The sequence below is a fragment of the Pundamilia nyererei genome, unplaced genomic scaffold (genome assembly GCF_000239375.1).
Source record: "Pundamilia nyererei isolate P.nyererei 1_Seehausen unplaced genomic scaffold, PunNye1.0 scaffold00077, whole genome shotgun sequence".
NCBI classification, from domain to species: domain Eukaryota; kingdom Metazoa; phylum Chordata; class Actinopteri; order Cichliformes; family Cichlidae; genus Pundamilia; species Pundamilia nyererei.
In genome coordinates, this window is record NW_005187478.1 from 499,566 (window position 1) to 514,341 (window position 14,776).

General features: G+C 39.4%; 1 protein-coding gene across 1 annotated transcript in view; it reads right to left on the minus strand.

The window, feature by feature from the left end:
• Nucleotides 1–2,203: 2,203 nt before the first annotated feature.
• Nucleotides 2,204–14,776, minus strand: part of gad3 (glutamate decarboxylase 3) — a 46,937-nt gene continuing 34,364 nt past the window's right edge. Inside the window, exons 8-15 of the mRNA XM_013911993.1 lie at nt 14,615–14,669; nt 14,422–14,538; nt 13,609–13,673; nt 11,079–11,157; nt 5,284–5,433; nt 4,882–4,989; nt 2,931–3,020; nt 2,204–2,377 (exon numbers count right to left, since the gene is read on the minus strand). Of these exons, the coding sequence (XP_013767447.1) occupies nt 2,204–2,377; nt 2,931–3,020; nt 4,882–4,989; nt 5,284–5,433; nt 11,079–11,157; nt 13,609–13,673; nt 14,422–14,538; nt 14,615–14,669 (838 nt within the window). The remainder of the gene's footprint in view (nt 2,378–2,930; nt 3,021–4,881; nt 4,990–5,283; nt 5,434–11,078; nt 11,158–13,608; nt 13,674–14,421; nt 14,539–14,614; nt 14,670–14,776) is intronic.

Here is a 14,776-nt window from a genome sequence, read left to right on the forward strand (position 1 = left end):
TTTATTTATATAAAAAAACAACAACACAGGAACTTTAATTAGACTTGCAGGCCTGGTCCTACCAGCCACACTCGTTAACAGCAGGTCCCCAACTAGTAGTAGGTCAGTGCTCTTGAACTATAACTGGGCTTAGCTTAGCGGCTTGCTAAACTAAGCTCCAAGGGTCTGTTACTTTTAAAGGCTGGGGTAATGTGTAAGAGCTATTTGTACTAATGTAGATTAATACTCAGATTTCTACCTTTCCTTTTTCACAAAGGGCGAAAAAGGGAATGTCCACAATTGAGACTTTTTAATTGCATGTTTTATTAAATGAATTTAGCAGGAGCAAAGGAAAGCAGAATCAAATAATGATAAAAAGAGAATCAAATCACTTATGTTTATTCAATTAACCTACTCTGAGCTAATGCTCGCTTTGTTCTGATCTTTGTGAGGAGAGAGGTTGGAGAGAGAACCCCAAGCCTGAGGATGTGCTTATCTAGTGCTCCATGCTTAGTGGAAATCCTCTTGATTTTATAATCTAACAACACAAAAGTAAGCATAGAAAAAGCGGAGCAATACAAAACCAATTTAAAAGTTGGGGCAGTGGTACATCCCTCTCATATCTCTGTTGGGTTATCCAACTGTGAATTTCTGAGATCCAATCTTCTGTACTGCTCATCCCACAGAAGACAAAGGGAAGAACAACTTATCTCTTCTGCACAACACTTTTATACCCGGTCATCCTTTCTCCTCCCTTTCTTACTGTATGTTACATCTTATGAGATGACATCTGGTCTCACCCACGGTGACATCCAATCAACATTGTTAACATTTAATCACCCAACGTCCAGCCACACCTTATCATCCTCTCTCTAACGTTAACACATACTTGATTTAACACAGTTAAAGTTTGAAATCTTTAACTTTAAAATCAATTTATTACATTTTCTTATTTTCTGTGTTATTCTTAACATAGAAAGCTGCACTACATATGAACACTCAGTCACATATGAATACGCTTCATGTTACATTAATTATGCAGTCTTACTTAATTTATCGTTAGCTCATTCTCACATGAACATTCATTTAAACATAACTGCTTTTAATTCACATATATAGGAAAACATTTTCTCTTCAAACGCTGTTTGTCAATCACAAAATAATGCAATTTCTTTTAATAAGACATGCCGTTCATAGCCAGACGTTTTTTTGCTGCTCAGTGCTTCTCACTTACTCACTCCTCCCATCCTTCTTGTCCACACACAGTTACAGCACTTAATACCCTTTCTCTTTTTCAGAATTATGTATAATGATGGGCTGGCAACACAGACACACACAGAGACTAATCTGTCTGTTGAAACCGGATCACATCTATGCATACAAAATCCACAAATTAGAAACGTTTTCATTACTCAACTCATTAATGGTAAATGGACTGGTTCTTATATAACGCTTTTCTACACGCTTCATACAACTAATTCATTCACCCAATCACACAAGCACTTCTTCTAAGCTCTTAAGTGCTCTATCTAACATTCATACGCATTCACACTCCGATGGATGCATCAGAAAACAACAAGGGGTTAGTATCTTGCCCAAGGATATTTGGCATGCAAACTGGAACCTGGGATCGAACCACCGACCTTCTGGTTAGTGGCTGACTTGCTCTGCCACCTGAGTTACAGCCACCCCGGAATTATCAGACTTATATTTTAATTCATGTCTTTGATTAAGAATAAAGATGATTTATTTAAGATAACAAAACCACATGTAGATAGACTATTCTTATGCACTCCGTATAATTTTTAATATAAATGTCAAGTCCTGAATGTTGTCCTTTTACGCTGTCTCAGATGTAATGAGAGGTAAGCCAGGGGACTTCCTCTCTCGACAGAACACATCTTCCACTATTGTTTCTTACACATCATAACAATACATAAAAAATGTTGAGAACAATGAAGATCATTTGATCATTTGGTTATTTCAGATGGTTTCTGAAAGTTAAAGGGCCTGTTGATTAGACAAAAAAATCCATAGTAGAAAATGACAATAACAGTCAATACTGAATTATTAAATGTGGAAAGCTGGAATATAAATCAAGAAAGTTTCCTTAAGCTTCTACACTATCATCAGGCTTTACTTCAATGCATATTATGTAGGCTAATGGAAAACTAAAATTACTTTATGCTTGTATAAATATCAAAAACCTGTTAACTTAAACATTTTAAAGGTCAGCACCCAGCTGGCAAATCTCATCCAGCAGAAAGTCGATGTCCTCTTGTTGAGTGGCAGGATTGGAAAACACACACCTGAAGAAATTGACTTTGGTTCCCAACGGCTGATAGCCAATCAGAACAGAGCCCTTTTCCATCATCCTGCCTTTGATCCGAGGAGCAACCTGCAGAGAAATATATTAAAGATCATCATTGGTAGTATGAACACATGAAGAAACTGAGACAGAAGAGGTCCCAGATGCAGACTAAAAAGACAAATCGTTATCAAAATAACACAGGAAGTAACATGACACAAATATCTAACACAAAGACGACAATGCAACCGCCTAATCATAACAGTCACTAATAATAATAGCCTTACTTTTAAAAGGTACCAAAGCTAACTCAGAAACCTAAGGATAAAAATAAGAAAATAATCAAAGAAATAAACCAAGTTATATCTACTACAACAATAACACAAAGCTTAACCAGAACTCACGAGTAGAAAAGATTTGTCTTTAAATGAAAACAGCATGCAATTTCCAAATCCAGCTCAAAGAGAGCAACATTAGTATTCTGTCAGCGGCAGAGCGGCTGGTCTTCTTTCCACCTTGTCAGTCTATGTGTGTATGCAGGGAGGTGTTCATGGCAATATGTGGTCCTGGGGACATTAGCCCACAGACCACTATGTAAGATCCACTGTAGTCCAAAAGCACCACTGTAATGATGTGCACTGACCTGATGGAGTCTTCTATCTCTGTCAGGTCCAGGTGGCAAGCTTCTCAGACTGGGAGGGATGTACCAGAAACACACATTACTGTGCTCTGGCTGTTTGAAGGAGGAAAAGGGACAGACCATGTTTGTTCATTTCAATAGATGAGAAACCAAAGAGCTAAATAAAGTAAAGAGAAAAAGAGAAGAAAAAAAAACAAAAACAAATAATATCTAACTAGTTAGATACTAGTTAAACTAGTTAAAGGTAAAACAAACCAAAACATGTATGTCCTACAACAGTTCCTGGTTACATGTAAGTTAGACCTGGTTCAGGTTCAGATGGGTTGTCACTTTGCTTATTACTGCCACATTACAGAGCACTGTGGAATTCTGTCCATGTCACACATTTGTCTCTAAACAATCTGTGCTGCTGCGTGCTAGGTGTGCTTAATTTTTATGTTTTGTTGTTATCACCGTTCAGCTAACCAGCCAACAATTTGTCACTGCTGAAATATTTCTTGCACAATTTTCTTTAAATTCTTTTTAATTTTAGTTTGATACATTTCTTTATTTACCGTACAAAATTAAAGCACACTGCACTCGTTTTCATAAGGTGATTAGCAAAAGCAGTATTACAGAGCTGTTTCTGGTTGGTCAATTATCCATCCACCCATCCGGTGGTAATGTTTGCAGTTACATGTTTACGGCACACTGAGCAGCAGTTTGTTGACAGGTTTAAATGTCTGTATTTTGTTATAATTGCTAGAATCCCAATGCACACACTCACACTTGCTGCTATGAGTGTTTTTTGTTTGTTTTTTCTTTTTAACACATCTTGAACATTAAGCAATACAGTGGTCCCGCGTTTATCGCGGGAGTTACGTTCTAAAAATAACCCGCGATAGGTGAAATCAACTTTATTTTATGTTTTTGCTTTTTTTTTTTTTTTACAATTATTATAGATGTTTTAAGGCTGTAAAAGTCCTCACTACAAACTTTATAAACTTTTCTCAGACAAGCATGAACGTTTTCACACTTTTGTTTTCATGTTTAAACACTCTCACAGTCCAAACCTTCGTAGAAAAATAAGTCCAGTATTATAGAATGAAGCCAAAGGCACCCGCGGCTGCCTTTGATGGTGCAAAACGTTTCATCGACATTGTTGTGTTTGTTGTGGAGAAAACCTACAAATTTACAGCACTTCAGTCACACTGCTAGCGATCGAAGATTTATGTAAATTTGACAAGCTGAACGCATTCTGTACTGTACAAGATACACGGCACGAGATTGATTGACAATCTATAGCCAATCAGGACGCAGAACATGATGCGCTGTAAAAAACAAACAAACAAACAAAAACTAGAAAAAGCTGCATTTCCTGCGAAAATGCAGTGTGAATGCCATGTAGTGGAATCTGAAAAAAGCCGAAGGAGAACTATCTGCTCAAAACACTGTGTAGAAGCTGAACTCTGCTGAAAACTCCTTTATTTGAAAGACTACACTGAAGAGTGTCAAGAAAGCAGGGAAGATGTGCAGCCAGAGCCAGAGGTAGGATTTCAACCTGCGCTATATGGTCTTAAGGCGGCTGCTCATCTCACTGAGCCAAATTGGTTCTCAGGTGACTAAAAAGAGATGAAACTGAAAATTGTCCTGAAAAAGAGGTGAAGATGCTAAAAATTCTATTGAAAAGGGCAGAAGAGGTTGAGATTTGTGCTGATAACAGGTGAAAAAGCTGAAAATTCCAAAATTCAACTTGCACAATCGGTGGCTGACTAAATACTTTTTTGCCCCACTGTATCTGAACTCAACTTACATAGAAGAAACATTCATCATTTTAAATGGCCATGTACCACGCACACCCAGTCTCCAACATAAGGTCATGTTGCAGTGCAAACTGAACAGAAAATTGGTTTGGCATATAGTACTATCAAAGAATCAATATTTCTGGAAAAATATCTGTGAAGAGCACACTCACTTTGTTTTTGAAGACTAGTTCAAATTCTGTCCTTTTCTGCAGCTGATCATAGAGATACTCAGCATTCTCCAGACATTTGTTGACTTGAGATCCAAAGCCGTCTGAGCCCTCACATATTAAATAGTGGACATAGTGAGAGAGACAAATAGTTATTGTTAAAAGGGCATAAAGACATCTTATAACCTGGTTTTGTTTAGGGAGGAAATTGAAACCATTTGCAAAAAACAAATTACTACAAAAAATAATTCATGATATTCTATTGTATTTCAATAATTTTACTCTTGTTTACTAAATGTTTGATATGCTTATACTTACAGGTTATGTTAGAGAGGTTATGTTACTGACACTATCGCACACACACCCACACCAACATTGCGGTTTTAGTTGTACTTTAAAATATACCTTTGCCTTCCACATCAGCCAGAGTTTAAACACATCAACGTGTCGGCCACACTGGATGCTTTTATCTCCAGTGTCATAGCTCACATCGTATGGTTTGTCCGTCTGAAAAAGGTACTGGGCCCCCAACTTATTACACTCCTGTAAGAGACCCTGAAGATGAAAGAGGCAGAAATCATTCAGACAAACTAAAGCGGAAACTACACAGATGGGCCACTACATCCTGACTACCTGCCTGCCTACCAGAAGCTTGCTAAGGTCTCAGCTCTGAGCTATGTTTCCTATAAATTGCATTTGCATACAGTTAGACTGCATTCATCACATTTTTTGTTTGAATAGGCAACTGGCATTAGCCTGCACTAGGCCTTTGTCTGGTTTACAGGGCGATCGTGGCTCAAGAGTTGGAAGCTCGCCTTGTAATCGGAAGGTTGCCGGTTCGAGCCCCGGCTTGGACAGGCTTGGTCGTTGTGTCCTTGGGCAAGACACTTCACCTGTCGCTTACTGGTGGCACCAGTGTCCGGCAGCCTCGCCTCTGTCAGTGCGCCCCAGGGTGGCTGTGGCTACAATGTAGCTGCCATCACCAGTGTGTGAATGACTGGATGTGTAAAGTGCTTTGGGGTCCTTAGGGACTAGTAAAGCGCTATGCAAATACAGGCCATTTCCCATTTTTAGCACTAGTGCCAGCTTTGTCTTGGAAACTAGTCATTTGTCCAGGAGGCTAGTAACACTAATTATCACTGGCTACCTGTTTTTCAGAGGTGTTATTGCTTACTTGAATTTACTTATTAATTTCTTTAGATGGCCATGAAATCAAAATATATTGGTACATTTTCTGGCCTTTGTTCAGTGATTTAGAATCTTGACTACCAATTTGAGGTGTGATATATTGTTATTACTGTTAAATATTTAAGGTTATTGTATTTGTGTAAATAAAAAAAGTACAGTTTGTGATAGCTTTTGTTTGCATTTTCTATTTAGAGTTTAGGGTATGGGTATGTTTGTAAACACAGTTTAATTATTAAATAAACTGTAATTTGGGGAGCTGACCATTATTAGCTACCTGTTGCTACTTCAATCATGAAACTGATCTGCTTTTCTCTCTTGCTTGTTTATTGCCCACTTTGTGCCAGAAAGAGGAAACCAGCAGAGGTCGCGCTAAACAAGAGCCAAGGTGGGCAGGTAAGTGACGGAAGTGACGGAAGTGACGGGCAAGGTAAGCGACTCATGTTGTAACTGACGTCAGACGCCGGAGATTTTGGCGGAAAATTAAAGCGAATGGTAGTTTAGATCTGAACAAATTCATTTAAGCTTCAATTTTACCAAATACACTTATCAATTGTCTCATAACTAACAATATTTGTCTAAATAATCTCCAACACCCTGGAGTTTAGAGGCTCTCCAAGATTACATTGATCAGTGCTTCCAGGATCTCGTAATGAAGAAGGCGCAGAGTGCATCTTCCCTGGCCAAATCTGAGATGCTGTCGTCGAAAAGATGTCACCCGGCAGATTCCCCCGGCACAACATCCCCAACCGGCAAAGACATTGCCGACATACTGGAGTCAATCGACCAACGATTGTCCAGTTTCGATCCGAGGCTGTCCTTGGTGGAGATTCTTCACCGAGAATTTAAATCCTTGCGAGAATCCCTGGAGTTCAGCCAGCAGCAGGTGGAAACGCTCGCTGCTGAAAATGCAACGCTAAGGGAGTCGGTGAAATGACTCACAGACAATGTTACTCAGCCAAATAGAGAAAATAAAAAAGTAAAAGAAACAGTTATTGATCTACAAGCTCGTAGCATGCGTGATAATCTGGTATTTTCTGGTATTCCAGAAGCTGCTGGAGAAGACTCGGAGACTACAGTAAAAAGCTTAAGCAAAACCCACCTGAAGCTGCCAGAGGACACCGTAAAGAATATTGTATTTGATGGAGTGCATTGCATCGGCCCCATGCGGTCAGCGGCCGGGAGACCACGTCCTATTGTGGCCAAATTCAGCCACTTCAAACAAAAGGAACAGGTGAAAAGTCGCGGCAGGGAATTAAAAAGAACGGACTTCAGCGTAAACGACCAGTTCCCCAAAGAGATCCTGTGTATTAACTTCACACCAGATAAGAATCCGCTACACTCTTCTCCTATCCACTCACACAAACTTGCATTAACATCTGTTTAACTTACCAATATCAAATTGCATCTTAAGTGTGATATCATAGCAGAATTTTTTTCTTCTCGTTTTTTCCCCCTCTTGTTTTTATGCTGCTCACCCTTGTCCTTGGTTTCTTTCTTAATTTCTTTCACTGCTTCGATCACCTGCTTCCACACTTCCACACACATCCACAAACAACATCCTTTATTTTGACACATACGCACAGCACGATCATGCACAATCATGCGCTCAACAGCAGCACATTTACATCAGTCAGACAGCGCACACAGTCGTATAGGATACACACACACTTAAGCCAAGCCTACTCATATTAGTAAATATGCACACACATAGTCAGACTCAGCGAGCATCTCGCCACACATTCTTTCTCTCTCTTCTTCTCTTTATTTACGAACAAGTGATGTATTCTCTCCACCTGTCTAAGCGACACACCCCTAGTTATACACAGACATCTATGGGCGCGCTAAGGTATGTCACATGGAATCTAAATGGAGCTGGCTCCAGAGAAAAGAGGTTAAAAATATTTAAAAAACTACAGGCAGATGTTGTCCTTTTACAAGAGACCCACAGACCTCTTAGAGGTTCGAATGGACTTAAAACACTTGAGTTTCCTAACAGCTTGTTATAATTCTAGACAAAGGGGAGCAGCAATTTTAATACATAAAAATATTAATTTCACAGTACTCGATACAGTTATAGATCCAGAGGGCAGATTCTTAATCATTAAACTATCTATACGTGATAAAAAGCTATGTATTGCAAGTGTATATGGTCCAAATGTTGATGATCCCTCATTCTTTCACGGTTTTTTCAGAGCACTCTCTGAACACTTAGATGCCACACTGGTTCTTGGAGGCGACCTCAGCCTTGGACTAAATGAAGAAATGGATAGGCTCAACACACAGGAACTCAGCGTAATTGGCAGTCCACAAATATAATCAAAGGAGTATATGAGTGACTTTGGCCTTTGCGATGCATGGTGCTCCCTTCACCCCAACAGTAAGGAATACAGGGAGTGCAGAATTATTAGGCAAGTTGTATTTTTGAGGAATAATTTTATTGTTGAACAACAACCATGTTCTCAATGAACCCAAAAAACTCATTAATATCAAAGCTGAATGTTTTTGGAAGTAGTTTTTAGTTTGTTTGTAGTTTGAGCTATTTTAGGGGGATATCTGTGTGTGCAGGTGACTATTACTGTGCATAATTATTAGGCAACTTAACAAAAAACAAATATATACCCATTTCAATGATTTATTTTTACCAGTGAAACCAATATAACATCTCCACATTCACAAATATACATTTCTGACATTCAAAAACAAAACAAAAACAAATCAGCGACCAATATAGCCACCTTTCTTTGCAAGGACACTCAAAAGCCTGCCATCCATGGATTCTGTCAGTGTTTTGATCTGTTCACCATCAACATTGCGTGCAGCAGCAACCACAGCCTCCCAGACACTGTTCAGAGAGGTGTACTGTTTTCCCTCCTTGTAAATCTCACATTTGATGATGGACCACAGGTTCTCAATGGGGTTCAGATCAGGTGAACAAGGAGGCCATGTCATTAGTTTTTCTTCTTTTATACCCTTTCTTGCCAGCCACGCTGTGGAGTACTTGGACGCGTGTGATGAAGCATTGTCCTGCATGAAAATCATGTTTTTCTTGAAGGATGCAGACTTCTTCCTGTACCACTGCTTGAAGAAGGTGTCTTCCAGAAACTGGCAGTAGGACTGGGAGTTGAGCTTGACTCCATCCTCAACCCGAAAAGGCCCCACAAGCTCATCTTTGATGATACCAGCCCAAACCAGTACTCCACCTCCACCTTGCTGGCGTCTGAGTGGGACTGGAGCTCTCTGCCCTTTACCAATCCAGCCATGGGCCCATCCATCTGGCCCATCAAGACTCACTCTCATTTCATCAGTCCATAAAACCTTAGAAAAACCAGTCTTGAGATATTTCTTGGCCCAGTCTTGACGTTTCAGCTTGTGTGTCTTGTTCAGTGGTGGTCGTCTTTCAGCCTTTCTTACCTTGGCCATGTCTCTGAGTATTGCACACCTTGTGCTTTTGGGCACTCCAGTGAAGTTGCAGCTCTGAAATATGGCCAAACTGGTGGCAAGTGGCATCTTGGCAGCTGCACGCTTGACTTTTCTCAGTTCATGGGCAGTTATTTGGCGCCTTGGTTTTTCCACACGCTTCTTGCGACCCTGTTGACTATTTCGAATGAAACGCTTGATTGTTCGATGATCACGCTTCAGAAGCTTTGCAATTTTGAGACTGCTGCATCCCTCTGCAAGATATCTCACTGTTTTTGACTTTTCTGAGCCTGTCAAGTCCTTCTTTTGACCCTTTTTGCCAAAGGAAAGGACGTTGCCTAATAATGATGCACATCACCTAATATGCTTAATTGGTAGTAGGCTTTCGAGCCTATACAGCTTGGAGCAAGACAACATGCATGAAGAGGATGATGTGGACAAAATACTCATTTGCCTAATAATTCTGCACTCTCTGTACAAATGTACTATTTATAAGGTTAGGAAAAACTGCAGTTAGCTGTGCATTAAGTGCTCTCTTGGATAAAAAAAGATATATTTCTCCCACTGAAAATGCAACTTCCAGATGAACAGAATCAACTTTTTAGTAATTTCCTGTATGATTGAGCATGGATGAAGAGATTGCAAGTTGATTGCACACAGTCACAATGATTTTGGTCTTGCCCAAACATCCTCAACCATTGTTTTCCTTAGTGTACTGCCCAAGTTTTTGGGCCCACACCCTCGTGAATTCTGACAGTTTGTTTAGAAACATGCATAAAAAGCCTGCTGGAAGTCATTTTGTGGGACTCTGGCAGTGTATTTCTGTTCCTCCTTATACACAAAGGAAGAGATATTGGTCCTGAAGCTGAGTTTATGCTCTAGTGTAGCTCTGTTTTACTCTGAACCTGAGCTGCACCTGTTATCAAATGTACCTACATCTACTGAAACAATTTTTCAGTCTACAAGTGGCCAGATTTTTGACCTGCCTGGAGGACCATGGAATTCGCCATGTTATTCGAAGTTTAGGAATATACTCGGCATTCTAGGTGGGCAGGGTTAGAAATCTAATAGGCCCCTGTAGGCTCAAAGATATTAACAGCAGAGCGGTTCTTTGTTCTTGAGTCACAATCCAATATATTATAGCCCATGTCATGTGCACTTGTTATAAGACAATTAACAAGACAAGTATAGTGTTGCAGCAAAAACTCAAAGTTTTGAACCTCCTCAAATTTTAAGGTTAGGGAAAAATCGTCAAAAGTTAAAAAACGGAAAGTGGACACCTAATTTTACATAACCATGCACATAAATCATGTGTGTGTACTTAATCTGATGCATAATTTATTTTGAAACAGTTTTCAAATAGTTTCAAAAATTATTTACAATATGCTACTTACTACAGTAGTTAACAAAAAACTAAAAATTGTAAACACCACAAACATACCTATTTCTTAATGTTCTAACAACATTTTATAGCAATTAATCAAACTGTCTCAGAAAAACTGAAGCCCACACATCTGCTTCATTAAAGTGGTAAACAGAGGAAAATACAGACTGACAATAGCAGTCTTGACTCCAGATTAAAGCAAATCTCTTACTCTTTTCTTGACCAGTATGGCAGAGCACTGCAGAGGGACACCCATCATCTTGTGTGGATTCCATGTCACTGAACATGCTCTGAAAATGAAACAAAAAACAAACACAAAAGAAAACAAAAATATGCGGCACATAGTTGTGGTAGATATAAAACTCACAAGGGTAGTAATTTTTAGTATTATACTGCAATGTGTATGGTTCATATTAGTCGTTTTTATTTTTCCTCTCCGTCATGTCTGTTCCCATGTACTATGCAGCAGGTGGAGGTGTGCATTCTTGATCAGGACTTAGTGGCCCAACCAACCTGAGGTGTATTCCAAGCAGGTTAAACTAACAACTGGTTTTCTGTTCCAGAAAAATGGTTAACTTAACCAGTAAATGAGGTAACGTAAAGCAGTTTCAGTGAATCTACCCAGGTACCAGTAACTCAGGACCAGAACTACCCGAACGTATCAGACTCCATAATGGATCAGCAAACTGGGTCTGTGTCTGGGTCCACTTGCACAACAGGACAGATCTAAAACCGATTCTGGATGAGGCTAAGCTGACTCTAATTCAACTCTGTCATTTCATTCCATCATCCAATCCAGATTTGTTCTGGATCCATTTAGAATGGCTTATTTGTCCCATACCCATGGTATGTGAGCTCCACTGATGATGGCTTTCTTTGTGTATTCGCACATGTGCTCTGCCAACCCGTTCTCACTCCCAAAGCGTAACATTTTACGCTAGGTGACAAATCGTCACCATATTACGTTTTCGGCTACCCACCACGTTCCTAAATGACGACCTCGGAAAAAGAGGAAATATGAGAACCGTCTGGACTGAACCTACACATGTTCGCTCTTTTTCTTCAAATCGCTTAGAAACACGCTATTTAACATCATTAAAGTCCTGGTTAAGGTCAGGAATAAGGTTATGGTCAGGGTTAGGGATAAGGTTAGGTTTAGGGCTGGAATACAGGGCTGGAACGTCTACTACCGCGGGAGCGTCATTGCACTGGATTCCAGCCATAACCCGCCGCGTACCATAAGAACGCCGAAGGTCTCCTTTCGCGTTCCTCAGGAACGCCGCGGGACGTGACAAAACGTCGACATGTTACGCCTCGGGAGTGAGAACGCTCTGGCTCTGCATGGACAAACTCATTGAACTAATTCAATGAGTTGACTGAGTTCTGATCAGGTCTTCTGGAACAGAAAACTCAGAGTTGCCGATCTATGAGTTAATCAACTTAGAGTTTGTGTTTGTGTTGCGAATGTCTCTTGGAATAGGCCTCTACTCAAGGTTGTTGTTACTGTAATTTGATGTTGTTTTTGTTTGTTTGTTGTTGTTTTTTCTTCTGAGATCTTTTCCCCACAGCTGCAACTGCCCAAAAATAATTGACTAGTTCTCTTCAATTGCAAACTGTGTGTAAACCATCTTGGTGCCAAAACCATCTTGGTACTTGTGAGACTTAACCAGAGGTGTGCGCATCAGAGCAGATGCCACTGGATAAAACATAAAAATATGTAGGAATTTTTCTTGGCCTGGTCTTTTTATAGCATATAGCTCCCTTGAAAATATGCTACTGTAGATCAAAAACTGAAGAAAACAATGAATCAACATATGGACATTACCTGTGCAAAGATCAATGCTGCTGCGGTGAAGCAATCTGGTATTCAATAGCAAAAATTAGGCTTTCTTGTCAGAGGTCATTTTTTGGGGAAAAAAGAAAACAAGTGGCCAAAAATACTATACACAACAGTAGACTGGTGTGTAATAAGCAAACAAAAAAGGCAGAATAGTGGGTCGACCTTACAATAGAGAGAGAAAATAAAAAAATTTTGTAAACTGGTATCGAAGTACACTTCCTGCACAGAGATTCTGACGTTTCTATGGATACCACACATGTCTATATTTAAATAACAGATTTGGTGGTACAGCCAATTAAACCAGATGTTCTCCCTTTCACCCCCGGCCCCGGGAGGCATTGGAAAAGATGTGTTTGCTTGTGGATACATGTGAAAAACATATGAAGAAGATCTTGCAATAGGATGTAAATTGTCACAAGCTTGTTGAATCTGCTAATATCTTTTTTTTTATTTTGAAGTTTGACATTAGATACACAACATTACCTTTACCAGTAAATTTCTTTTCTCAGTTTGTGCAATGCACACACACTGAGTTTACCTTCAATTAAATTTTGGGAGGGCCTCAAAGAGAGGCTCAGTGATAAACACAGATGGCTTTTCCATCTGGCAGGACATTTAATAAAGGAGGGGTTTCATTGTGTGTTAGATAATAAAAAAAATGATGCACTTCAAACGTTCTGTACTAACACGATGCAATATAACATAAATGCTTCCTGTGGTCAAGCTGGATGGTGGGTATGTTATTTTCTTTTCAGTTCAACTAATCATTATGTTCAGTGTCATTTGAAACCTTGCTTTGCTTTATTGTTGAGCTGGCTCTCAAATTGCTTGTTGGCTCTTAATAGTGCTGTTCCAGTGGAAATATGCTGTGTGAACTGACTGGGAATATTTGGATAGTTACCGTTCAATGCCCTCCAATTTCATTCTGTGTCTGTCTGACATCAGCAGGCCTCCACCCCAAGCTGCCTGGAGGGACAGAATCAAAGAACACAGGCACTTTAGATAGACCATCTATGTTTCTACAAATGTGTTTCTAGAATTTATTACACACCCCTTAAAAATTGACTATTTAGATTTGGGAGCAGGAAGAGTACATTACAGGACTGTGGACTACCAAATATTAGGTCCTTGTTAGTAAATGATCAACATATTGATTCAGTCTTCCTTACAAAATTGGTTATGGCAAGATGAATATGAGTCAAATGTGACTCTAAGTCGCATTTGGATGCTTTATCAGATAAATGTTGTTGTGAATTGGGGCTATGTAAATAAAATTTAATTAAACTGCCTCAAAAAGTACTTTAAATGTTATAAGTAGCAGTAATTTGAAAACTTGCACAACATCAAATTTATTTGCATGATGCTAGTGGTGTGCACACAACACTCGGCAATCTGTACTTCCTGATTTTAGATTTCAGATTCTCTTTTCTCAAACACACAAAACGGAAAGTAAAACTGGTGCATGAAAGACTCAACTCAAATGTAATAATATGCAATTATGCACAAAGAGAGACTGGTTTGAGTGTATATTGTATTACTCCTGAAGTAGGTGCATAAATTATTTACATAGTCCAACCATGATACTGAAGACAAAAAGCAAGTATGCACACTGTAATCCATTTGATTTTAGGAAAACATTTTGGTGTAGGTCAAAGGTTACACTGTAAATAATGTCCTCTGTGTGAAAGCAGGGAGAGGTGTAGAGAGCACTTACATCAACGTGCATCCAGAGTGTGTGTGTGTGGCAGATGTCTGCAATGGCATTAAGGGGATCAAAGGCTCCATACACAGTAGTTCCTGCTGTGGCGTTCACATAGAAAGGAACCAAACCCTAGAGAGAGGCAGGGATTTTTACTGACAAGGATTGTTTTTACTGATGTATTTTTTAAAAAACCTTTCATTCATACCTTTTCTTTAGCTGTGGCAATGGAAGTCTCAAGTGCTGCAGGAATAATTTTCCCTCTTAAACAAAAAGTGTATACATGTTCAGTAAATAGAAATGTGCTATTCCCTTTCATTAATCTATAACACATGAAAATCAAATCTATTTATGCCAAATATATGCAATA